Source organism: Branchiostoma lanceolatum, chromosome 1, assembly GCF_035083965.1.
Source record: "Branchiostoma lanceolatum isolate klBraLanc5 chromosome 1, klBraLanc5.hap2, whole genome shotgun sequence".
Classification (NCBI taxonomy): domain Eukaryota; kingdom Metazoa; phylum Chordata; class Leptocardii; order Amphioxiformes; family Branchiostomatidae; genus Branchiostoma; species Branchiostoma lanceolatum.
This window is the reverse complement of record NC_089722.1, coordinates 37,949,338-37,976,832: the sequence shown is the minus strand read 5'-3', so window position 1 is coordinate 37,976,832 and position 27,495 is coordinate 37,949,338. Positions and strand designations below refer to the sequence as shown.

The 27,495-nt window shown below is 40.4% G+C and overlaps 1 protein-coding gene across 1 annotated transcript; it reads left to right on the top strand.

The window, feature by feature from the left end:
• The first annotated feature begins 206 nt into the window (after nt 1-206).
• Nucleotides 207-27,495, top strand: LOC136421791 (uncharacterized). Its single transcript, XM_066409355.1, has 23 exons — nt 207-503; nt 4,038-4,184; nt 5,229-5,411; nt 5,849-5,935; nt 6,545-6,739; nt 7,365-7,467; nt 7,784-7,950; nt 9,175-9,360; nt 9,807-9,866; nt 10,382-10,515; nt 10,935-11,112; nt 11,804-12,076; nt 14,533-14,679; nt 15,399-15,581; nt 17,178-17,264; nt 17,719-17,913; nt 18,867-18,969; nt 19,985-20,151; nt 20,493-20,678; nt 21,350-21,409; nt 22,059-22,192; nt 25,235-25,412; nt 25,820-27,495. Exons 1-23 carry the CDS (start codon nt 237-239, stop codon nt 26,063-26,065), a joined length of 3,666 nt encoding a protein of 1,221 aa, XP_066265452.1. The 5' UTR covers nt 207-236; the 3' UTR covers nt 26,066-27,495.

Sequence of the window (27,495 nt, the reverse complement as noted above, 5' to 3'; positions counted from 1 at the left end):
CATATCGTTAACATGCAGTGTAACAGTTTCATCCGCATACTACTAGTAACATAGTTTAATGTGTAATATGTGTTTGAGTGTACTTTATACATTTTATCCCCCCTCCAAGACATCACCAGTGGTACGTCCTAAGAACTTTCTGACGAGGCATAGTCACGAGTTCAGGCAGGTAGTACATATATTGGGTTACAAAGGAGTGGGTCATTTTGAACGGTGAGCGCAGCTGTCAAGGCAATATGGAGAACATTTCGTGTACTCTAGTTTTAGTGGCTGTGTTCGTGCTCTTTGGACAACTTGTCTGTGCGGATGATTTCACCCACCACGAATCTCTGGACGAAGAAGGAAAGTTCCACCTGTTCTGGAAGTTTGACGACGAGAAGATCGAGTTCGAGGCCCAGGTGCAGACGACAGGATGGGTCGGCCTTGGTCTGTCCCCGAACGGAGGCATGCCGGGATCCGACATCGCCATCGGCTGGGTCAAAGACGGGACTGCGCACCTCACGGTGAGTCCATGCATGTTGCTTTGTGATAATTCTTAGAAGAATAACGTTACCTGCAAGTAAGCATAACCACAGAAAGTGATGATACACCCTTTCATTCTATCTACGAAAAGGATCACATCAGAAAGTTTTTGTCGAAACAAATTGAACAGCTTCACAAGACAAGCAAATAAGTGAAAAGTGAAGCTTCTAGCTATAGAGTTAGATGGGACGATAGACAGGAGTTTAAGATGCGACTATAGACATCGTGAGAAAGAAGTTTAGGACTAACGATTTGGCGCGACCTGTAGAGCATTACGCACCTTTGAAGCGTGACAGGTGGAGAAATACGCACGTTTCAAGTACTGACAAGTCATTCTTGATCCTAGACAGTAGTCATACCTATGAAGGCATTGGTTCTACAGAACTTTTTTCGTAATGCAGTTCAGAGGCAAACAAGACCCGATAGATACTGCTAAAACAGCTACAAAATTGGAAAGATCTAGTTACTGGTACGAAATAGTGCGACAGGTCAACATTCTATAGGACCTTGCTTTCTCATTCCTGTTTCATAACCAGTGGCTTTTGTGCATGCTGTACGTAGGTTTGCCAGGGTAAATTGGTTTAGGAAGACTGGCCTGTCCGGATGCAATTGTCCATCAGCATCGGGCGAGTCGGGGTATGTCAATAAGGGCGTCGCACAAAAACACGCAGAGCGTAAAAAGTGCTCCGCAAATCGATCTGTCGAATGAGGTCGCCGCCTTACAATTACAATGATGAAAAATACCTCAAAATCCCTAACGAACGACTTAAAACCACCATCACCATACTGCGAATCAGGTGTCATAAACTGCGTATTGAATCGGGAAGGCACAACCGTACGCCTCTGGAGCAAATAATTTGTCAATTTTGTAACTTAAATAAGGTAGAAATGAATTCCACTTTATCGTAGATTGTAGTTTATATAGAAACGATAGAAATGTTTTGTTTGACTGTATTATAGAAATGTTTCCAAACTTTCAATTTATGTCTAATATTGAGAAATTCATCTTTATTATGCGTTTTGACCATACAATATCAAACAAGTCAATTTCAACTTATATTTCTAACATCACAAAGAGACGAGAAGAAGCCGAACCTATGAACTTGCTATAGAGTAGTTGTAGATCCATTGATTTGAATTAGTATCAAAAGTCCTGTTAGTGTCATCGTATGATCGTTACCATGTATTTTGTATCCATATGCCTGTACTTAGCCCGTGATAGGACATTAATGTACAATAAAGGTTATTATTATCACTTTAAAAAGTCGAGGTGTGAACTGTCTTCAGCCGAATTTGTCGATTACCTGACGATAGGCAAATCTCAAAACCGACAGAGTTGAGCGTATTTTTGTCTGAAAATGTGCCCGGTACCCTGTCACATTGAATTGGACTGCGAGCATCGGCCAATAAGATATCTCAGTGAAAGAGAGGTCAGCGGTTGCATTGCTGCCGACAATGTCTTATTAGAGCTTTTTTCTTGCTGTGCACGTGTGACGCCGGCTGAAGTAAGACATAAGTTTGAGAAGAAAACGCATTAGGTTCAAGTTTGATTCCCTTTGCCAATGCAGCAAAGTAGGCCATCCTTCAAAAGCCTAGCCCACAAAAGAGTATAAAAACAAGACTGCGCGTTTAAGTCTGCTGGACGGTGTGCATCTCCATATGGATCTGTAATTTGCAAGGTCCTCGAACTACCACTGCGGGTCTTACAAAATGTAAAACACGCAATAGACATTTCAAAGATCACGCTCGTCACGTATCGTATTTCTATGACGTAAGGCCGACGAAAAACAAGAAAACCTGTTTTTGTGATACGTCAATGAAGGTTAGACATCGAGGTAATAAGATACGGCAAACATAGTTACTCAAGCAACTGGATAAAATGTTGAAACTGTAGTGTGTGTGCAGTTTGTGTGATGTCGATGATATGCATCTCTATAAAGAATGTGCGAGTTGCATCTCTATAGGGAATGTTTACCGAAGGAGTTTCATTTGTTCAGGGAATGGTTTCCACAAACAGGTCGAATGACCTGTAGGTTGAATGATTATTTGCCACAGGTACACTGAAGACCCCCCTTAATGAGTCACAATGATAACATGAGTCACAATGATAACATAACCTACTTTGCCCCGCGCGGGTTCATATGGGGGTATCTCAATTAAGTAGAAATAGCCTTCCTTTAGTGAAACTAGTACAATTCTGTACCTCTCTATCATAGCTTTTTATATGTTTAACTGTCCTGTAAATGATAGAATAAGTTATAGCATAGCTTTAGTTGTTTTGTTTCTGGTCTCATTCCTGAATTACTCCGAGTAGGTACCCTCGCTAAGAGTCCGTAGCCCAAAAAATTAACGGCTGCATGGATGTGTGTATATCGGTGGGAAGCTCCCTTTTGGTCAGCCCAGCTGATCTCAAGCGTCAAACTGATGAAAGCTTGTTTGTATCTGAAGAAGTAAGCAGGTAAAGTTCGGCAGCCGCGCGCGAGGTCGGACATCCACAGCCCGACATTGTCGGTGATACGGTCGTGCGCTTTCAAGTTGAAAGTGCCTTTTTTGGGGGTGTAGTGTGTAATTGTCATACAAAGGAATCATATGCCAACTGGTAGCTGGGAATTTTTTCACATGATCTAGGGTACATGTGCTCAACAGAGAATGCATGACATTGGTACATTTTCTATAGCTTCATTACGAATGCGGCCATGTAAAACACCTTTTATAACATGTAAAGGGGCCCTATCACTGACATGCAACTAGTTGGCGACAAGTTGCAAATGACAGACGCCAACTGACGCGCGACGCATTTGCAAATGGAGCCCTGCTGAGCAGGGTATTGGAAACCGCAGTGTTGCTACTGAATCAAAAAACCATGTAAAATTACTAAAACGCATTAAAAAATTAGCAGTGATAAAAGGATGTTCACTAATGATACATGGTGTAACATGATTGACATATCATGAAACATAATCATGACGTTAGACTACTTTTACAATGACAGAAATTACCAAAACGAACTGATACGAACAATATACCATATTTCACTTTACCACATGTATATATTTTGTATCATGTATGTGTAATGATATATGTTTATAGACTTATTAGAGAAAACAAACCTTGAAGCTGACTTACTACTTTGACAAAATAAATGACACCTTTTTGGCGACTGATGGGGACCCATTGGCAACTAATTGTTCTAAGTAGGGAGCCAATATTGGAAACAAGTTGGCAACTGGAAAAAATCGCCTCAGCAGGAGACGAATTGGCATTCATTGGAAACCGCGTGGCAACTACTTGGTAACTGCACGCAACTAGTTGGCGTCTGTCATTTGCAACTAGTTGCCAACTTGTCGCCATTCACTCATGAGACCTTCTACCATTAATTGTTCACCAGCAACACTACAATCAATAATCGCTTCATCTTTAGCCTTTGATGTAACAGTGAAACTACCGCATTTGGCTCATGTGGACGTGGAAATAAAGATCATCACCATTATAATTGTTAAAATGTTGCATCCCAGGACCGGTACGCTGAGGCACAGGCACAGCCCCCTGTGGACGAGAGCCAGGACTGGGAGCTGGTGTCTGGGTACGAGAACGGGACTCACACCGTCCTGAGGTTCAACCGGAAGCTGACAACATGTGACGACAGGGACCGCGTCATCAACGTGAGTAGTAGCTACCCAAATAGTGGCGATTCATACTATTATATATAGTATGCAGGCTTTACACTTGTTTCTGAAACTGTCGTACTGGACGCACGGTCTAAGGACCTGCATTGTTTAGAGTGTGTTTGCGTGTGTGTTTGCTTGTGTGTGTGTGTGCGTGTCCCGATGCTTAAAGTCAGCATAACTGAAGAAAGTCTTGATGGATTGTAATGTTATTTGGTATGTGGGTAGGTGATGGGCGGAGAAAGGTCAAGGTCGATTTTGGGCCCCCTGGTATGTGACACTGGAACTGCAATGGCGTATTTGTCAAAATCTTCTAAGGAGAATAACTGAAGAAAGGAGCAACAGATTTTCATATTATTTACTATGCAGGTAGCTTAGACAGAGATGTACACAGTGAATTGCAAATAATGCAAATTGGGACTAAAGTTCAATAGTAATGAAGATTATCCATATTTCCATTCTAGGCATGTTATGACAGGTGTCACCTGTTGGTTTCGAAACTGGGTCAAAAATTCCCCAGGGACCCGACAGCTGGTCAAACCACAGAGGAATATGCAACCAAACCTGTATACTTGTTTCTATTATGTGGATAGCTTAAGTGTTACTCGATAGTCAAGGCAAGTCAAGTTAAAGTTTATTGCACAACGATTGTAACAGGTACAATGTAAGGCAAAAATAAAATACTGCTAGCTACTTATATCAAAGTACTAAAAGCTATTAGGTTCTATGCTATACGGTGAAATTGTGATTAAGCCTAATTTGCATAAGTAAGGGGGGATTTTATAAACCCACTCCGTTCAATGGTACGACAGTTTAAAAGTGCAACATATGTAACTGAGTAATAAAGGGACATTGATAGAAATAAGTTATGCAAATGAATACCTAATTTGCATAATTGATGAGAAAATACTGTAATTCCATGTTGGTAGATAATTGGTCCTTTTATACTTGTTGTATTTGGAAGTTATGTGACAGTGAACATAGTTGACTATAAACTATACAAACGTTGTACGAATATGATTGGATGTTTGTCGTGTTCAGGAGGACACCTTACGTGTACTGTGGGCGTGGCATGACCAGGATCCGGAGGATGTGTCTGGGGCGAGCGGCCCGGCCTACCACGGGACCAACAGGGGAGCCAGGGCTACACTTCTTCTCAATAGGAAAGTCACCGAGACGCCAACGACAGGCGCGACTTACACACTGGATCTGCAGATGAACAACGTAAGGGTTACAGCAAACTTCCGAAAGATCTGGATACCTGTGGACATTTGAATCTATATTATCTATTCCTTAATCTTAGATTGTAATTTAGATTTAGAATGTAAATACGTAATTCTGTAACCTCATTATCAAAATTTTTATAAGTAAAAGGACGATGAAGCTCTAAGTTGTGTTTTTAAAGCCATGAATATGTATTTCAGTTCATATCATTAAGTAGTAATATCGGCTTCAAGTCATTCTAGTGTATGAGCTTGTTCTTTTTGAATAAACGGTAAAAACAAAATCGGGATTTACCAATGGTCGTTAGTACAGGGTAAGTCTGATAAAGGTTGCTTTTTGCAACCTTTACCCGACTTACGCGGCATTTACTACCATTGGTAAATCCCGATTTTCGTGCAATGAATGATATTTTACAATGGCTTTGTGTTCTGTTGCAGGTCGCGATTCCAGCTCATCAGGACACGACGTACTGGTGCCGTGTGTTCGAGATGCCGACCCTGGCAAGCAAACACCACATCATCAAGGTACGTGCTGAACAAGTAACAAGGAGTTCATTTAGCTGGATAAGCAACTGTCGACGGTTAAAAAATCCATAGAAAATGCTTACAACAAAACTTTCAACCATTTCACCTGCCTAAAAAGTACTGTGTGCATGATCATGTTGACCAATTGCTAGTTACTAGACTATTCGTCAAATCTACATAACGTTGTAACATCTCATTATTTAGTTTGTTTGTGATTTTATTTACACTCGAAATCATTTATCTATTTCATCCACATATACTTACAGGGGATCAGGAAATAAGCATCTCGTGCTGTAGTGAATCCTTTTATTTCGACAACAGACATTTGTATGAAAAGTAGTGTAAACAAGTGAAAAAAAATATAACCGAAAAGTACAGAAAATAAGGACAGAGACGGTACGTGATCTTTAGAAATTTACCCCTTTAGATGATATAAGTATGGATGATATCATGAATCTAGCGTTGGATAAGTATTCAAAATCAAGTAGATTCCCAGAGTAGCAAAAACCATAACTGTCGTTATGGTGGTATTCATCAATGGTAACGGTGTTATTATTACACAAAGATGAAACCAGTGCATTTCAAATTCTTTTAATATCTTTACTTCAGGTGGAGCCCATCCCTACCCTGGGTAACGAAGGCCTTTTTCACCATGTGTTGATTTACAAATGCAAGACGAACTCGAACATCACCATCGTGCCAGAGGAACATCCGGGACATGAGTGTCAGACTCCCAACATGCCCAGCGACTGGTTTGGCTGTTACGAAGGAAGCATCGTCGCATCATGGGCCATCGGCGGAGGGGTATGTTAAACAGCAAAGTTACATGTAGGTTTGCTGTGACCCAGATGTCGCGGCGTAATCGGGTATGTCACCAGACTGCGCCTCGCGCGAAATTGCGTAAAGCAAACGGTGCCAATTTGTTGCCAGAAATTTTTGAAAATGTCAAAATATTGCAATAGACCTCTTGCCAATTACGGCGGCCATTTTGAATTTCCCAGGGTCAGTTCGGGGTCATGCACCAAAGTGAGGCTCAGGTTGTTGTGAGCCTACGATAAGCTAATGTTGCAATATATGTATGCCATCTCTGGTAGTACATTTTGTGGTACTGTGGTACATGCGCCTGGCATGTGTAGAATATATTGTTGTGGACATTTCATTTTGGATAAATTCTTATAATTTTTTCATTGTCTTTGACGGGTGAATTCAGAACATTTAGTGTCAGTGCTTATATCCCCATTTGTACTTTGCATAGATTCTATTATCTGGCCGATTCTACAATCATTAGCGCACATCTACTGTGAGTGTTTGTGCCTCATCTCACCTCACCTATCCCTTGACCTCTTTTGGGGTCGTTGGGGCACCATGACGTGTATTTAAGTGTTGGCGCATGATAACCTAATTATGATGTTTCTTTCCTTTCCCTCAGGATTTCACTTATCCAGAGCACGTCGGCTACCCTATCGGTGATGAGGAAGACAGCGGTTACGTACTGATGGAGGTGCACTACGACAACCCTCAAATGGCGTCAGGTTTGAAATAAATCATTGATGATTCGTTTAAAAGTGACAGATAAATACTGATGGAAGCAAGAGTTAGGAAACCCCCCATACCTCAATTAAATATCTTGATTATACAAATAACTACCGCATTTACATACTGTATGCATTGTTAAGTACACTTTGTCTAACTTACACATGTCGCAAGTATGCCTTTTCGATCATGTATCACTAAGCACATTAGCATTGATTATGCAAAGTAGTACCTCGTTTGCATTGTAAATGTTCCATTTGCCATAATCACACATGTTACGTGTATTTAACTGACATTCTATATACGACCACGCAGGCATTTACGACAGTTCAGGCATCAGAATGACGTACACACCCGAGTTGAGGGCCAACGATGCTGGAACCCTGGAAGTTGGAGTGATGGTGAACAAATTCCACGTCATCCCACCTCGTATCATGGACTTCAAGACAGCTGGGTTCTGCAGCCCGCAGTGTTTGAGCGCAGTAAGTACAATTTGTTTGTTTGTTTGGTTTGTATTACCGGTAAACCACCTTTAGGCGTAAAACATCAGTTTTGTACAGAAGGTAAAAACTTCATAAGACCAGACAGTAAGGTTTGATCCATTTATATCGGGAATTAGGAAAGACCCCTACTAAGTTGTGGTGGGTTCTTAACATGATCGAGGTGTGGCTCTCCTTAAAAATGGAACCTTTGGCTTCACTTCCCACTCGGGAGGACGATCCCGACCGAAACTAGGTACTCATTTTCGCCCGAGTAGAGTGAGGAAAATTTCCAAAGCCATCACTGTTGGGCCGTCTAGGGATCACAACTTCGAACCGTAAATTTTGAAATTTAAAGTCGGAAAGTCATACTAGCATTCTGCTTGGATGCGAACAAAGAAGTGAATTCTGTCTAAACTTACTTTACTGCACTTTGGTCGAGCTCCTGCTCAAAACAAGCTTAAACGCATTTTCCACTTCACACCATCTTCCATCAGCCCGGATATTAAGATCCTGGATCTAGAATAGGATGGATTTTCCAGGTATTCCAAAACCCAGCACCAACCTTGGATGGGGAGTGATCGGGAGCACATTCGTGGGCAGGCGATGAATGCGTGACAGAGGCTTTAGCCTTTACTACGCGATCCGAATTGGAGGCTCGTGTGCCTAGTGCTCCTGCAAACAGGCATACCTAGGGTTCCCTTAAGCCCCCGTCACAAATAGTAAATTCAGCTCGGCCGACGTGTTGGCGAGCTTCAAATGTGCATTTTCGGCCGAAGTACGGCCGACGTCCTGTCGATTACGCGGGCTCCGGGCGATTTTTAGAAATAAACTTTGATCCAAATATTGGCCTTTTACAAGGTTAGTCGATACTGACTTCGTCCATGTCCAAGAGATGGTACCATCTCATGGGAGATTTTTAGTTTTTAGTGTTCGACGGACGTTACCCGAGATTTTCATTGGAAAATACGGTCGACGCTTGGACGATTTTGAAAAGCGGCGAGCTTCAGGCGATCTACGAATTCGGCCGACGCTCGCATGAATTGTGACGCCGGCTTTAGGGACAAGTGATGGCAGGAATCAAAAGAAATAGCCAAGAAATTCATATATTTTCCTCTTCTGTTTTTGGTAGCAATTTCAGTAACAAAGCCAAGCTAGTGTCGATTCTTTTAAGTACCGACACAGTTGCATTTTCATACCAGTTTACGTATTCGTTATATCTCATAGTTCATGGAGGAGCTCGGAGAACCAATCAAGATAATCGGACTTAACCTGCATGCTCATCTGCTGGGCGTCAAGCTGAACGCCAGGCTGATCCATAACGGCGTGGAGACGGACATCGCACGGGACGACAACTACGACTTCAACCTGCAGAGCCAGAGGATGCTGAAGGAGGAAATCACAGTCTATCCGGTACGATATGTTTTTCATACTGTTATCCAGCAAACGGGAATTACTCACCAGATTTTCTACCATTGTTATTGGTCTTCTTTAGGAAATTAATCCGATCTTCGGGATGTGTGACGTCATCAGGAGTGGGTCAAAGGTGACAGAAAGTCGATGCCGACCGTTGTCCCGGTTCGATTCGGTTTGATCATGATGGACCCTTATGTTTGATATGCTGTTTCCTGCTTTTCTTGAGTTAGTCTTGATACCATGCCTTTACCTTCAGTGTCTCAGTATTGAAGTCAAATATCTACAACCAAACGCGAAAAGGCAACAACAGTAATTATCATCAATCAGAAAACCGTCATTCTTGTGTCGGTTACACCCTACCTGATCTTCAATAAAAGTGGTAATGGACTTTTTCAATTTCCTAAAACGTTAACGGTTATTTTCTCTGTCTTTTCTCTTTACAGGGAGACACTTTGATTACTGAGTGCATCTATGATTCGGCACACAAAGACTCGGTGGTGTATGTAAGTAAACGTTACATTTTCCTTTCACGTTTGCCTTATATGATTACGCGTCGTCCTTTTATCAAAGTCACATTGACTTTTAAGTTAAAATTGTGGTTGAAGCTTCAAACGAAAACTCTATCCAGCAAATAAAAAATGTAGTCCAGTATCAACTGAAATACATATATTGAATAGGAGACAGTACTTATAAAGGATATAGTGGTTGAACACACTCTACTATCAGTGAGCTAATTCTAGTGCCCTTATACTTGCACAACTATGTGGCCCAAGAGTTATTGAAATTAAACGGAGATAGGCATCTTGGAATGTTTGCCTGCTTGTTTGCTAGTTTGCATTGCATATCCAATAAACCGACTCTTGGCGCAACACACCAGGTTTATATTGAACAATACAAGCTCAAAATCGGAACCTGTCATGGATTTGGACTCAGTATCTCCAGCTTTTGAGTCAGCAACCCACAAGGCTACCATGACGCCACTGTGGAATGATTTTAACTTTTACATCTTAACATACAGGGTGGAATCGGTACACCAGAGGAGATGTGTGAGACCTTCTTCCTGTACTACCCGAAGTTTAACCTGAGTTTCTGCGACAGCCTGCCGAACGTACACCACACACTTAACTTTGCTGGTGTCCAGGATTTTGACTTGTGCGTATGCATATGATTTTTGACACTTCACCAAACTGAGTAAAACTTAAATTAACACTGCACTTGTACTCAACTGATTGCCATTGTGCCAAACCATACTCTGCCAGTTCGGCAACTGAGCAGACTGTGTACTTGCACTCATTACCAAACTAGCTTCCACCATTTCATAACTCACCACTATATAAAGCTCACATTGTCAGTGCATTTGAAAAAAGAATTACTTTAGATTTGTGTTCAATACAACAAATATATAATAATAATTGTCCTCATATTTCCATAACTATTCTGATTATACAAATGACTCACTACTTCCCACAAAGGAATTCTTTCACCTTAAGGAACCTTGTATTATACAAAGATAAAGTCAAATGTAATTTCTAACATAGTCACAATTGTATTTTCACATTTTGTGTTTACAGTGACGAAAATTTCGATGTACAAGTCACGGCGCCAGAACACATGGTCAACATGTCCTACGAGGAGGTGATGGAGGCCGTTCCGTGGACTCGCGAGAAAGGACGAGACTTCTCCGAATTTCTCCTGAATTCAACATTCTACTCGTATTGCAGCGCCACCCACCAGTCTAACGTGAACACTGTAAGACAAACCATTTTTCTTCATTTTCATTTCAATTCTACCTCTTTGAGATTAAGGTTAAGGTTCTAAATAAGGTTATAGTTAAGGTTAAGGTTATATGGATAAAACAACCTGATAACCTTGACACTCCACATTATATCTTAAGGTATTGTTGAAGGGTGGCTGAGGAATTTTGGGATGGTTTTGAAAAAAAACTTTCTTAAGCTTTATAAACCTTCCTCAACCTTAATTTTTTTTCAGGTAGTACGTTATAGCAAGGTGATAATTTGTACAAATTAGTATGATGTCATGATTGCGCCATCAAGATTTATAAGGCCACGCCCCTTTTTTCGATGTTCATCAATATAACTTTGCAAGAATGTACATGATAGTAATACTTAAAGAATGACGCGTGACTACGCGAATATATCGAAATATAGATTTTTGGCGAATTTTTTTTGTTATCAAGCAAAAAAAATCGCCAAAAATAGCTCTTCTTGGCTTGTGCTTCGATGTTTATCAATATAAGTTTGCAGGAATGTACGTGATAGTAATACTAAAGGAATGACGCGTGCCTCACGAGATTATTTTGAAATATCGATTTTTTGATTGATGTTTCGTTCATTGAATGACAATGATGCTGACCCTCTTTTCTTGCAAACCAAACATTATGTACTAATTTATATTTTAATGATCCATTTCAAAAACACAGGATGCCCTGACAGGGTATGACCTCCCCTTCCCTAGTGGAACCAGACTGCCTACCGAAGACATCTGCAGCTCTCGTACCCACTTTACTCACCAAGAGGTTCTGGACGAAGAAGGAAAGTTCCACCTCTTCTGGAAGTTTGACGACGAGAAGATCGAGTTCGAGGCCCAGGTGCAGACGACAGGATGGGTCGGCTTGGGTCTGTCCCCGAACGGAGGCATGCCGGGATCCGACATCGCCATCGGCTGGGTCAAAGACGGGACTGCGCACCTTACCGTAAGTTCATGTTGCTTTGTGTTTAAGCTTTAAAAATAACGTTCTGGTTACTTTTGCAAGTAAGTGTAAACTCAGAATGTTGTGACTCATTTTTCGTTTCTATAGACGAAAAGGACAACATGAAGAGTTTTTGGCGAAAAAAATGCAACAGGAAGACGGCTGCCTCACAAGACAAGACATTCTATACAGTGGTCATAAGTAATGAAGGCATTGACTCTGCAAAGCTAGTGTTGTGTAAATTTTCCATTGCTTATGTATCTGTCTTTCCATAAGTGTCAACTCTGCGAGCTACGCTGGCGTGAGAGTCGGTGTAATGTACTGTTAATGTTGCATTTGACCATAAAAAGATAAAAAATTGTCGCACTGCAGTTCAAATGCAAACTAGGTCCGATATCTCCTTCGATGACAGCTACAAAATTGGGAAAAGTTGGTTCCAAAATGATGCTTTAGGTCAACATTCTACAGGACCGTGCTCATTCCTGTTTCATGACCAGTGGCTTTTGTGCATGATGTACGTAGGTTTGCCAGGGTAAATTGGATCAGGAAGACTGGCCTGTCAGGATGCAATTGTCCGTCGTCACCGGGCGAGTCGGGGTATGTCAATAAGGGCGTCGCACAAAATTACCGAAGGGTCGTGATAAGGGCGTCGCACAAAATTACCGAAGGGTCGTAACGCTGCCAAGCCCCATTCCACTAGATGAAGATCGTGCGGCGACCTCGCTGCGACCTAAAGTATGTGTCAGATCCTCGTCTTCATCATAGAAATAGGAATATGATGTATATAAATGATTGACTGAAAGGACAACAAAACACACAGCGTAAAAAAAACGCTCCGTCAAATGGCTCGGTCGAATCGGAAGTCGCCGCGTTATTAAAATGGTGGCGGACGATCTTCAGCCGAATTTGACGATCACCAGAGGATCACCGAAACTCAAAACCGTCAGAGTTGAGCTCATTTTTCATATGGAAATTTGTCCAGTACCTTGTCACTTTGAGGTTGAACCAATGGCCAATCGATCAATAAGATCTCTCAGTGAAAGAGAGGACAGCGGTTGTATTACGGCAGACAATGCCTTATTAGAGCTATTTTCTTGCTGTGCACGGCTGAAGTAAGACATAAGTTTGAGAAGAAAACGCATTAGGTTCAAGTGTGATTTCCTTTCTTTGCCAATGAGCATAGTAGGCCATCCCCCAAATTGCAAAGGTCTACCCCACAAAAGAGTATTAAAGCAAAACTGCGCGTTTGAGTCTGCTGGACGGTGTGCATCTCCATATATGGATTTGTCATTTGCAAGGTCATCGAACTCCCACTGCAGGTGTTACAAAATGTAAGACACGCAATAAATATTTCAAAGACCACGTTCTTCATTTATCGTATTCTATGTCGAACCGCTGACGAAATACATGAAAACCAGCCAGTGTGATGTCAATGATATTTCGTGCTTTCCTATCTGGTTATACATGTAATAAGTAGCCGAATTTTATTTCTGTGCGAGGGAATGTTTACCGAATGAGTTTCATTTGTTCAGGAAATCCTTCTGACGCTCAGTCGACTATTTGTTCAGGGAATAGTTTCCTAAAAAAGATCAAATCGAGCTGTAGATTGAACAATTATTTGCAACAGGTACGCTGAACGCCCTCTTGATGAGTCACAATAAAAACATAAGCAATTAGCCTTCCTAAAATTAAACTAGTACATTTCTGTACTATTCATGTGATGTTCCTCGCATTGTTCATTTGCAACACTACAAGGAATAATACAGTAGAATCCTCTTATTAGCATGATTTGAACTGATTTGTCAGTGTATTTTATGCAATAATAAGGAGTAGTCCATTAACCCTAGGGGACAAAATGTGCGGCACTGAGGGGGGGGGGTGTAGTGGTTACCAGGATGGCACGTAAATGAAACACACACACACACTTTGTGTCAAATTCACTGACTGCCATGTTATTCAAAATGTAACATTGAATTCATAAGCATGTCATCAGTTTATTTACACATGTTGAGTGCAAAGGATGGCAAATTAGCAAAAAAATGGCAATTCTATTCTTCTGTATCATATCACAGCAAATGATGATGGAGTCGCGAAAGCTTTCTCGAAACACAAAGGATAACAACAGTTCCTATGGTGTTGTCTTACCATAGGAACTATCCATACACGATTTACATTTGAGCGACATTTGCATTCGATCCATACGAGTGACTTTGACATGCTCAACCATTTTCCCAGTTGCCATTTTTGGCATTATTTTTTGCAAATAGGAGTATGCGAAAATGGCTAATGCACTTATGCCATTTTATTTATAATGGAGTGAATGGGAAATGGTATGGGTTTTCATGTACTTTTCCTTTAGCCTTTCATGTAATAGTTAAACTATCGCATTTAGCCCATGTGGACAAAAACGTGCAAATGACAGTCATCATCATTATAATTGTTAAAATGTTTCATCCCAGGACCGGTATGCTGAGGCAAAGGCACAGCCCCCTGTGGACGAGAGCCAGGACTGGGAGCTGGTGTCTGGGTACGAGAACGGGACTCACACCGTCCTGAGGTTCAACCGGAAGCTGACGACATGTGACGTCAGGGACCGCGTCATCAACGTGAGTTATAGCTAACCAAATAATGACGATGCATAGGCAAGCATAACAGTTGTTTCTAAAACTGTCGTACTAGACTTCTTAGGTCCGCTTTACATCTATTCTTTTTTTTAAAGAACAGATAAAACTGTAGTACTACACATCGTAGTCTACTTCTGCGTGTAAGGAGAAATGACGCGTACTACTACAGAAGTGTACCACAGCCTTCAAGGTACACTTCTGTAAGCTGACTTCACTTTCCTCTTCACACTCGCAAAGCTATAGTATAATCTAGTCCTAGTACGACATTTCTAAAACCATGTGTAAATCCTGCCTTTTTCTACGAGACAAGCCGACTACGATGTCTAGTGCGACAGTTTTAGAAAAAAGTCTAAAGCCTGTCATAGTGTGAATCACATTAGAAAAAGGGAAGAGAATCCGAAAGATGGAATAAAATTGAATCGATAGGAATTCGAAGCGAAAGATAGAATGAAATAAAAAGAATAGAATAAGATAGAATAAAAGGAATAGAAGAAAGAAAGGAATGGAAGAAGAATAGAAAGGAGATATAGATACAAATCAATAGAATAGAAAGAAATGAAATAAAGGAATTGAATATTATAGAAAATAATAGAGTAGAATAAAAAGAATGGAATAGAATACTAGACATCGTTGTTTTCGAATAACACGACATAATTTCAATAAACGTTGTGCGAATAAGATTGGGTGTTTGTCGTGTTCAGGAGGACACCTTACGTGTGCTGTGGGCGTGGCATGACCAGGATCCGGAGGATGAGTCTGGGGTGAGCGGCCCGGCCTACCACGGGACCAACAGGGGAGCCAGAAGCACTGTTCTTCTCAGTAGGAAACTCACCGAGACGCCAACAACAGGCACGACCTACACATTTGATATGCAGATGAACAACGTAAGGGTTACAGCAAGCTTACGAAAGATTTGATACCGATGTGACATTTAGATCTATATTATTCATTCCTTCATTTTAGGTTTAATGTACATACGTAATTCTGTAGCCTCATTATCTAAATATTTATAACTTAAAGGACGATGAATCTTTACCCTCTTAAACGCCATTTCCTGCATTTTGAGGGGAACATTTGGCTGGTAGACGGAGCTGGTAGATGTTTTTATCTCTATGATTGAAATGTACCTAATGGTTTTAGGTTGATATTTGAGGGCGACGCACTCAGAACATATTTTTCGCCGAAGGCACGACAATTCTATTCATACCGGGCTTCTTGGTCATCCTGGGAGGGGGGGGGGTGCTTTTGAGGTCCTCCTCTTCAGACCCCTGTAACTCCTAAACTTCTAATCGTATGGTCACCAAATTAGTAGAGGATTATGTATAAGTAAAATTTGTGAAATATGACAACTTTGATGTCATAATGATGTAATATGATGTAATTATGACGTCATGCACGTGACTTTATTGGCTGGAACCGTAGAAATAGGGAATTCAAATAAAACTGAAAGGTATGCAACAAATTCTTAACGGAAATGATGAATCACAGACTATTAATGAATGAAAGACCTTTATTGTGCATTCATGCCCCGAGGGGCTAGGTACAGGTCGTCTAACTTAACACACGGAACATACAAGGACATAATACAACAATACAAGCTGTAAACATATAGTGTAGACAAAACGTGTTATTAAACTAAGCTAGCCCAGTAGAGTCGACTTCCTCTCGCTTCTTTGTACATGTGTAAATATATGAACAGACAATATTTATAATACAAGGATTATCCAGGCGTAATAAAAATATGAATTTGTCTGTTGCATTAAGATGTTCGAAATATGGGATTTTTTCGTTAATAAGGTTAAAAAGTACACTTCTTTCGCTATCGTATAATTTACAGTCTAGGACGAAGTGTTGCTCATCTTCTATGCTACCTGTACTAGCCGAATAACAACAGCAATGATGTCAAAATGACGAAATAAAATGACGTCATATATCTTTTGGCTATCCGCCATCTTTGGCCCGCCATCTTGAGTTTTCAAAAATATTCTTTTTTCAGCAAATAACCCCAAAACACAATGAAACATAATGAAAATAGACAAACGCTTATTTGAATGTTTGTTGTATAAAAAATACAAGGTCTTGGCGATTTTTAATGGAAAATTTTGGATTTTGACCTATGACGTCATCAAATTAGCATAATTTATTGATATTGAACCATAAAAGGTAAACAAAATTACATAAGATGTAGTAAAAGTGAAAAAAATATGTGTGGTTCAGCAAGAAAACCCGAAAACAGTTAAAACCGACATTTTGAAAATTTTCTAAAATATGTCTGTGAGAAACCCGTTACCGTGGTAATATGAAAAATGAAAGCGACCAATGATGTTTTACGGCTGATATACCGATGACGAATTACGTTGATTTGGGCGGTTGCCTACGAATTATACAAAGACTAAAAAGGCCTGATTGCGCCTCATGAAAAAGGGCATGCAGGTCCCCAGTAATGGTATTTTGCAATATGGCTTTGTGTTCTGTTGCAGGTCTCGATTCCCGCTCATCAGGACACGACGTACTGGTGCCGTGTGTTCGAGATGCCGACCCTGGCCAGCAAACACCACATCATCAAGGTACATTTGCGGCTCCAAAATGCTGAACAAGTAACATGGACTTCATATAGATGGCTTAGCAAGTGTCGACATTTCAACTTGCCATAGAGTGCACTGTGTACACTATGATGTTGACCAAGAACTGTGGCCAAAACCGAATCAGTCTATGGCCACCTGTTAATCATGTCAAATTTACATAACGTTGTAACATTCATTATTTTGTTTGTTTGTGCCTTTATTTGAGTTCGATATTATTATATCATAGATCTGGTAGCCTGGTTCTAATCGCGCTTCTAGTCAGCCGCCCGTAACCGCCATACAGACTATAAATCTGGCAGTTGGATAATATAAAGATTGAAGTCCCAGAGTAGCAAAAGACATAATGTACTATCGTTATGGTGGTATTCATAGATGGTACCGGTGTTAGACAAAGATAAACTAGTGCATTCCGAATTCTTTTGTTTTGTTACTTCAGGTGGCGCCCATCCCTACCCCGGGTAACGAAGCCCTTTTTCACCATGTGTTGATTTATGAATGCAAGGCGAACCCAAACATCACCATCGTGCCAGAGGAACATCCGGGACATGAGTGTCAGACTCCCAACATGCCTATCGACTGGTTTGGCTGTTACGAAGGAACCCTCGTTGCATCATGGGCCATCGGCGGAGGGGTAGGTTTAACAGCGATGTTAGGTTTCCTGTGACAGAAATGTCGCGGCTTTAGCGGGTATTTCACTGAACTGCGCCTAATAGCTGATGCCAATCGGTGAAATTGCGAATTTTTGGAATGTCAAAATATTGCAATCGCCCAAAAGGCGCCATCACTGAAAATCCCGATGAAATTTCATTCTATAATATGTATTAGCTTTTAAGTTGATGTCAACACTGAGATTTCCAATGCAGTTATCTTGTATCTGGTTAGAACTAAGAATGCGACATTCTTGGATCGGCCATTTTGGTTTTACAGGTCACGTATTCTACCTGTGCGTCGTTAGTCGGTGTGACCATAAGGGAGAATTGATGAAAATTGGTAAAAAGTTGCTGCAGTAATTTGGCGCAAGTAGGCACATTCCAATGAGATGCCCCCTTAAGGCTTGTGCATGGCCAAATCGGGGACATGACTGGCTCTCTCACCAGTCTATGACCAATGACTTAATGCATTGACAAACACCATTGTCATAACACGAATAGTTTATATTTATAGAATATTGTATTTTACAGTTATTAGAACATTCTTCGATCATGATCAGTGACATATTTTAAAGACAGCAAACACGTATACCTCCAAATTTTCGACGTCTACTGTACGTCTTGTTCACGGAGAACACGAGACAAGAAGGAGACTTGTGTAGATCTTCTGGCCTCCCCCGCCTCCTTGCGGAGCAGGGGTAAGTAGATCTTGGGCAGCTCCCAACCTGTATTTTACGCAGGTAAGGTATTCTGGTTTATGTTGATTGCCCAGTGACGAATGTCATTAACGACATTTCCAGATATTCAAAACAATTCACATATCTGAAGAAACGATTCAATTCCAGAGTCGTTTCAATTGTCAATGTTTAGCTATACCCTACTGTGAGTGTGAGTGCATGATACCTAATCATGATGTTTCTTTCTTTTCCCTCAGGATTTCGCTTATCCAGAGCACGTCGGCTACCCCATCGGTGATGGGGAAGACAGCGGTTACGTACTGATGGAGGTGCACTATGACAACCCTCAAATGGCGTCAGGTTTGAAATAAATCATTGAAGATTCGTTTAAATGTCACTGATAAATACTAATAGCAGCAAGAGTTCGGAGCCTACAGTACCTCCCTGAAATATCATGATTATTCAGATAACTACCACATTTACATAACATATGCATGGTTAAGTATACCTTTCACTAACTTACACATGTCGCAAGTATGAGTTTTCGATCCTGTATCACTAAGGAACTATGGTACATTTGCATTAATTATGCAAAGTAGACCCTCATTCACCTTGTAAATGTTCCATTTACCATAAATCACTTATGTCACGTGTATCTAAATTATTTTATGAAAAACACTGTAATTATTGAGTTTCATCAATCATGCAAATCAAGTTATGATTTTCAACATTCAAATCTCTGACTACATCTTTGTCTACGCTATCTGCATACCAAATACCATGGAAATCAATTGTTCCTTTATACGTTGATGAAAGTTAGACATCCAGGTAGTAAGATACGCCAAAAATAATTACTAAAGCAACTGGATAAAATTTTGAAACAGTCAGACGTTTCAGACAGCATCCACTGTCTTTCGTCAGTGACTAACGATAGGACTGAGAACACCAGGTTTTATACCAAACTCTGAATAGGTATGTTAATGAGCTTAATACAATTTAGGATGTCTTGAAGTAGTCTTTGAAAGATGATTAATTCAAGACAAAGTTATGTGCCAATAGTTCAATTAGCTACTGTTGATTTTAGTACAATAACTAAATGTTGGGGTGGGTGGTGTTGGGCAGTACATTATCCCAAGTGCCTGAAAGTTCAACGCGTTCAAACACCCTGCCACTACGCCACCGCGACGCCTAGACTAGTAGAAGTGAAATGCGGCTACTGCTCTCGTTTTCAGTCAAGCACACTGGGTCACCCTTACTCTTCTCTTCTATGTTGGATTCTTTGTCGTGTAGAAATACCTGAAGGTAATGCCATATAATCCCTCGTTTACGTAGCCTGGTAATTTGTCAAGCTGACATTCTTTATGTGACCTCGCAGGCATTTACGACAGTTCAGGCATCAGAATGACGTACACACCCGAGTTGAGGGCCAACGATGCTGGAAACCTGGAAGTTGGAGTGATGGTGAACAAATACCACGTCGTCCCACCTCGTACCATGGACTTCACGTCAGCTGGGTTCTGCAGCTCGCAGTGTCTGAGCGCAGTAAGTACAATTTTGCTTGTTCGTTTGTTCATATTTGCTTGTTTATTTGTTTCGCAGAGCGGGTAAACCATCTTTAGGCGTAACGCACCAGTTTTGTACATAAGGTAGAAACTTCATAAGACAAGACTGTAAATTAATAAGGTTTGATCCATTTACACCGGGGAGGACCATGTATTTTTTATACAATAAATAATCAAATAAAATATTTTTTATATATTTTCCTCTTCTGTATTGTGTTTCTGTAATTCAAGTAACAACGCAAAAGCTACCTAGTGCTGTTTCTTTAAAGCACCAAAACAGTTGCATTGTCGCACCAGCTTACGTATTCGTAATATATCTAGTTCATAGAGGAGCTAGGAGAACCAATCAAGATCATCGGACTTACGCTGCATGCTCATCTGCTGGGCGTCAAGCTGAACGCCAGGCTGATCCATAACGGCGTGGAGACGGACATCGCACGGGACGACAACTACGACTTCAACCTGCAGAGCCAGAGGATGCTGAAGGAGGAAGTCACCGTCTATCCGGTACGATATGGTCTTCCTAATTGAAGTATTATTTAGTATTAGCATACAACCTTGTCTTGAATTAATCCTCTTTTGAAGACTACATCAATACATCCTAAATTGTCTTAACCTCATTAACATATCCATTCAGAGTTTTGATATACAACCTGGTTTTCCACTCCTATCCTTAGTCACTGACGAAAGACAGCGGATGCTGTCTGAAACGTCTGACTGTTTCAAAATTTTATCCAGATGCTTGAGTAACTATTTTGGCGGATATGGTCTTCATACTGTCATCCAACACAAGGGAATGACTCACCAGATTTTCTACCATTGGTCTTCTTAATTAAGGACTTTAAACCGATCTTCGGGATGTGTGACGTCATCAGGAGTGGGCCAAAGGTGACAGGAAGTCGTTACCCACCGTCGTCCCGGTTTGATGGGCCCTTATGTTTTATATGTTATTTCCTGCTCTTCTTGAGTTAGCCTTGCATGCCTTTACTTTCAGCGCCTCTTTGCAGAGCAGAAATACCTAGTACTGAAGTCTGACGTCTACAACCAAACATGAAAAAAAAACCCCAGCAATTATCATCAATCAGACATTCACCAGGAAACCGCCATTCTTGTGTAGGTTACACCCTACCTGATCTTCATTTTTCATGTTCCTTAAATGTTTACTGTTATTTCTACAGGGAGACACTTTGATAACTGAGTGCGTCTACGATTCGGCACACAAAGACTCTGTGGTGTATGTAAGTAGACGTTAACATTTCCTTTCACGTTTGCCTTATAAAAGTAAAATAACGCGTCGTCTCAAAAAAATATTGTCTTGTCTTGATTGTGGTTGTAGAGTACCTTTTCCAAGGGCACAATATCGAGACCTGTCAGGGATTTGGACTCAGTACCTCCAGTTTCTAAGTCAACAAACCTAACCCACTTTTCCACCAAATGTAAAAAAAAAATGTTCTCTCAAAGCTGGTCATTAAAAGTAGATGCAGCTTGCCAGGACCATCATAAGGTTGGCATGACAGGCAATAGCTACTTCGGTAAATTCGTAGATCGTCAGCGCTCCAAAAAGTACAGCATCTTTAACAATTTCGACACGAATGCGTGTGCACAGCAAGCAGTAGTAGTTTGCAAGAGCCGCCATTTTGAAGTGTTCACGAAAGGCCTTCCCATCAGCCTGTGCGCAGAGGAAGCCAATAGATGCGCTCCCCATAGCTATGGTGAATGAAGTTCCTTCAGAGGACGGAATGACGTCCTTCTGCACCATAGCAATGCACTTATTGCTTCACCTATAACACCATTACTATCGAGAATTGGATATGTATCGGGTGCCTAACCACAAGGCCAGTATGGCACCACTGTGGAATGATTTTAACTTAAAGTTTACACATACAGGGCGGGCTCGGAACACCAGAGGAAATGTGTGAGACCTTCTTCCTGTACTACCCGAAGTTCAACCTGGGTTTCTGCGACAGCCTACCGAACGTACACCACACACTTAACTTTGCTGGTGTCCAGGATTTTGACTTGTGCGTATACATATAATTTTTGACACTTACAAAACTGGCTTAAACTTCTATTAATACTGCACTTGCACTCAACTAATTGCCATTGTGCCAAACCACATTCGGCAACTTGCACTTATTACCAAACTAGCTTCCACCATTTTATACTCACCCTTACCTGATGCCCACGTTGTAAGAGTTATTTTAACAGCATTTCTAGCTAGTTAAGTTACATGCAACAATATATATGCAAAAAGAACAATATTGGGCGCACTCAAGTTAAGGTTACTTATATCTTTTAAGATTCCTAAGGTGATAGAATTTCATGCAATTAAACTTAATTTAAAAATTACACAACGATAAAGTCAAATTCCATTTCTAACATACAACCATTGTGTAATCATTGTATTTTTCTAACAAGGTTAGCCCTTACCAAAATAACCACCTAGTTGGGCAACCAGTAGGTGTGTTTCAGCCAAATAAATAAATAAATGAATACATATGATATTAGATAAACTTATATTACTCCCACTACAAAAATAAGATAATAAAGAGAGTGCCAGCTGTTATCGTTAAAGAGGAAGCTTGTACTATAAAATCACCCAATAAATTCGGCTAACGTAAACTACCAGGGTCAGTCTGCTACTGACTGTCGTGGTGTTTACATCAGTGGATGACTGGCTAAGATACTTACCACCAACACAAGTTACTCTCTCAATAAACTTTTGAAATGTAGTCAGATAAGAAATGATGTGTGGCTATACACGAAGAAGCTAGCTTTATGTAACCCAGAATATAAATGGCAACACTGGCTTACCATGCTCTGTTTGGTAGTATAAGTAAAGATAGTTGCTGGCAGTTCATGTGCAGTTCTCTTTAGAACTTCTACAGAGCTCCTGTCTATATAACTGGCTTTTAGAGTACCATGTAGACACCACAACTACAAGTCATATTTCTAGACATACAACTATCAAACATTTGATTTCAACTGCGAGGAGGGCATTTCCAAGTTGCAAATATAGGTACAGTTACACTTTGAAACAACTTTGACAGGCTGATTTGAACGTTGATATTTGAACACAAAGTTGATTTTCTAAAAACTGAAAGTTGTTTTGATCATGTAACTTTGTTACTATCATTCTGCGTCATTACCTTCGCCGGGAAGGTTATGCAGAGGGTAGTGTTTGTGTGTGTGTGTGTGTGTGTGTGTGTGTGTGTTTGTTTGTTTGTAACGTACAGCATAACTCAAGAAGTCTTGGATGGATTGTCTTGATATTTGGTAGGTGGGTAGGTCTTGATGAGATATGGAAATGATTAGATTTTGGGTCCCCTAGCGGCTTGTTACGGTACTGCAGCGGAACTTCCTTTGGATATCTCGTGTTCTGGACATGCTGTGGTCCTGATTTTTGAGTGGTAGATAGCTCTTTGGACAGAGAGAAAGTTGTATAGGTTTTGGCCCCCAAGCTGCTTTTTTTGAACTGCAGGAGCAGGTTTTGGTTCAGACTCTGAAAGGGAATAACTCAAGAAGGGCCTGATGGATGGTCATGATTTTTGGTAAGTAGATAGCTTGAGTGATGATGTACATGATTAGATACTTATTATGCAAATCAGTATCTAATTTGCATAATAGATGAGGAAATTTTATACATCTGCCAAATTCCATGATAGGACTTTCAAACATGTGACATATGTAACTGAGGAGGAGAGAAATATTAATAGATATCAACTATGCAAATGAATACCTCATTTGCATAATTAATGAGAATATCTCAAGATGGGCTTGGTGGATGGTCATGATTTTTGGTAGGTAGATAGCTTACGTGATGCTTTGTATGATTGGATATAACTATGCAAATCAGATTATAATTTGCATAACTAATGAGACAATTTTAAAAACCCATGTTCCATGATATGACTTTTCAAATTTGTGACATTTGTAACTGAGGGAAAGAGGAATGTTAATAGATAGAAAATATGCAATTGTAGGTGTAATTTGCATAATTAATGAGAAATTACTATAATTACATACAGGTAAATGATGGCAATTTCATACTTGTGGCATTTGGAAGTTATGTGAATGTGAACATCGTTGAATCAAATTATGCTAATAAGGACCTCATTCGCATAATTGATGATAAATGTTAGCATAACCTTCTTTGATAAGCTCATACTTTGGACAACTTCTGTTATTTGGGTGAAGACGATCAACTGGTATGATTTATGATTGATGAGAAACACTCCTAAATACGTCAGTCATAAAGGTTAAAATCATTTGGCGAAGGTATGAGGTCGTGGAACTCTAGTTCTGTATGGTTTCATCATGTTACTTTGAAAACCAGTAGAAAAAATATTTGAATCTCGTTCACCAGTATTATGCTAATCTTCTCCAGTCATTGTTTCTAGGTTGAGACAGTCTGGGATCTTTACGTGTTTATGCAGTTATGGGGGTCAATCCACCTTTCAAACTGCAGCAAGGCCACGTACAGTGGGAAGCACTTCCTAAATTAGTTTATGGTTCTGGTCCCAGGGTTCAGAAATCGGCATTTTAAATACGTTTGTACGATTTGTTTTATTTTCAGCATTTATCTATTTACCTATTTTCTGTCATATTTTACCAGGGTTGCCCACTTAGTGGCACGATCACTAATGGTGCCACGAGGCACAAATAAAAAAACACACCTTGTAAACAGCAAAGTACATAAGAACAATTTAACATAGAATGAATAATGATAATAACAAATTAGATTAGAATGCTAAATGGTGATAATAAGAGTCATAGTATAGTATAGATAGAGGAAATTATGGTGTCATATTTGACTGAAATTCTTTAAAACTTGGAGAGGTTGTTCATAATAATTGTTTGATGGTGCTACCACATGTAAATTGTCTAGTTCGGGGCCGTAACAGGAAAAAGGTCACTATAGTTACAGGGGGTCCCGCACGTTGATCTCTTCTGTCAAGACAATAAAAAAGGTCAATAAAAGATTGCCGAAACACGTATTTTGGGTAAATCTGCTCTCTTGCTTTAGGTAGCAACTGACTTGCTTTCCCATTTCGTGTTTACAGTGACGAAAATTTAGATGTCCACATTACGGCACCAGAACACATGGTCAACATGTCCTACGAGGAGGTGATGGAGGCCGTTCCGTGGACTCGCGAGAAAGGACGAGACTTCTCCGAACATCTCCTGAACTCAACATTCTACTCGTATTGCAAGGCTAGCCCCAAGACCAACGTGGACACTGTAAGGCCAACCTTGTTGTAGATGTGTAGGTTATAGATAAAGTGTCAACTAACAATTTTGACATAACAATTTAAACTGTATGTTCTTGTAGTGCATGCAGTTACGTTAGTTTCTTTGGTGGTAATGGGGGGGGGGGCGCGCTCTAACATAACACGTGCCCTATCAGTTATACTTGTAAACCAATCTTGTAGATGCATAAGTTGTGAAAAGAATTCCACTGGTGCTTTTTTTATAGGAACCTAAAATGTACGTTACTGTTTTGCTACTGCAGCATATTTAGTCGCTTTGCTAGCCTCGACTGTTTGTATTGGTAGATGTTTCTCTCGTAAATTGAATGACTATGTTGCTGACACTATTTTCTTACGAACTAATTATGTTCTAACATCTTTCTCCATTACAATACACAGACTGCCCTGACAGGGTATGACCTCCCCTTCCCCCGTGGAACCAGACTGCCTACCGAAGACATCTGCAGCCTGAGCGCCACACCAACCCCTGATCCTGACAATGGTTCTGGTCCTGGCGATGGTTCCGGTCCTGACGATGGTTCTGGTCCTGCAGGCGGATCTACAGCATTGCAGGCACATCGCGCTGCAGGCTATGTTCTGCTCACTTACCTTGTGGTGCTCATGCTTACTGTGTGGGCAGAGTAACGTTTCAAGTTCCTTCATATAAATCTGACGTGTGTGAAACTTGTCAAATCGACAATGAATTGTCTTTAGGTTATGATGGACTGTAATTCATAGAATCTATTGTTTACACGAGGGTAGCGTTGGCTCATGACTTCGAAATTATGCTATGATAATGACATTGTCATGAGCGGCAGATATACGTTACATAGATATTTCTGTGAATGGCATGACTTTAAATGAATAACAAAGATTTTTAATCACAACAAAACGAATCATAACAGCTGAGGTTATTGTTTCTTAATAATACCCAAAATGTCCACATCGTTTGCTGCGACACCTACCTGCAGTGCAAAGAGAACCAAACATTATTGTCATGAAGATGATGACAGACGGTCATGAAAACGTCGGCTGTTGTCATTTGTTTGGTTGTAAATAAAGAACTTGATTACTCAGCCATTGGCCAGCCTGATGAAACTAATTACGGAGGCATGACATTAGCTACAGGATATGGCTGCATCCAGTAATGCTCATTGATTTACATATAGAATACACCTCCCGAGGGTCGGATCACCCTACGGGCGTCGGGCGATCCTACCCGCTGTCGGACTTGTACCTCGGGTGATGCGGAATATCCCGTGTTGTATTTTATTTATGTCATACCCGCCCGAGAAAACACAAAGTTCAATGCGGAATGCGCCAAAAATTGAGGTAGTTTTGTGTCCTCGAACACAAAACTGTAACAACATTGATTTCAACCTCCAAATCCAGTATATGCATTCAAATTTTCGGCGGCGGCGCAACCGGTGTGCTCGAAATGCATTCTAAACATTCTATGGAAGCCGGTGTGATACAAGTCTATAACCCCGTGTGATACGGAAATTATAACACGGTCCGGAACACCCGTATCGAACGTTTTCGCAGCCCAGGTATGACATGAATGTAAATATTTCCATCTCGAGACAATCTTGTTGACGAAGGCAAGTTTCTGCAGAAAAATGTATCTCCATCTCAGGGTAATTTCTACGGTGTTGTGTTTCTCCAGAAATGGATCTGAATGATAATCCAATTTTTCTAAACATCCCAAATGTATTCCGGCAACTAAGAACTATTTTTGATTAGCATGACTTTTATAATTTTGATGAATGCTTGAATCTCAAGAGATCTTCTTCAAAATGTAGTATTCGTACACGATATAGCAGAGTTACTAAAAATAGACCTTTATGTTTTATCACCATGAGTTGAGGAAGAATATTCAGTTACAAATGTGATTTCTTTAATGGTTTGAGTAAGTCCAGACTGGATGACATTTTGTATAACGGGTTGTTATACCTTCAAATTAAGACATCAACTTCATAAATAATCACAATGCAATGATAGATAACAGATCGACTTTTGATTTGATCATACTATCCTAGACTTGTCTTGTAGACATTATATTTGTTTGAAAAGAA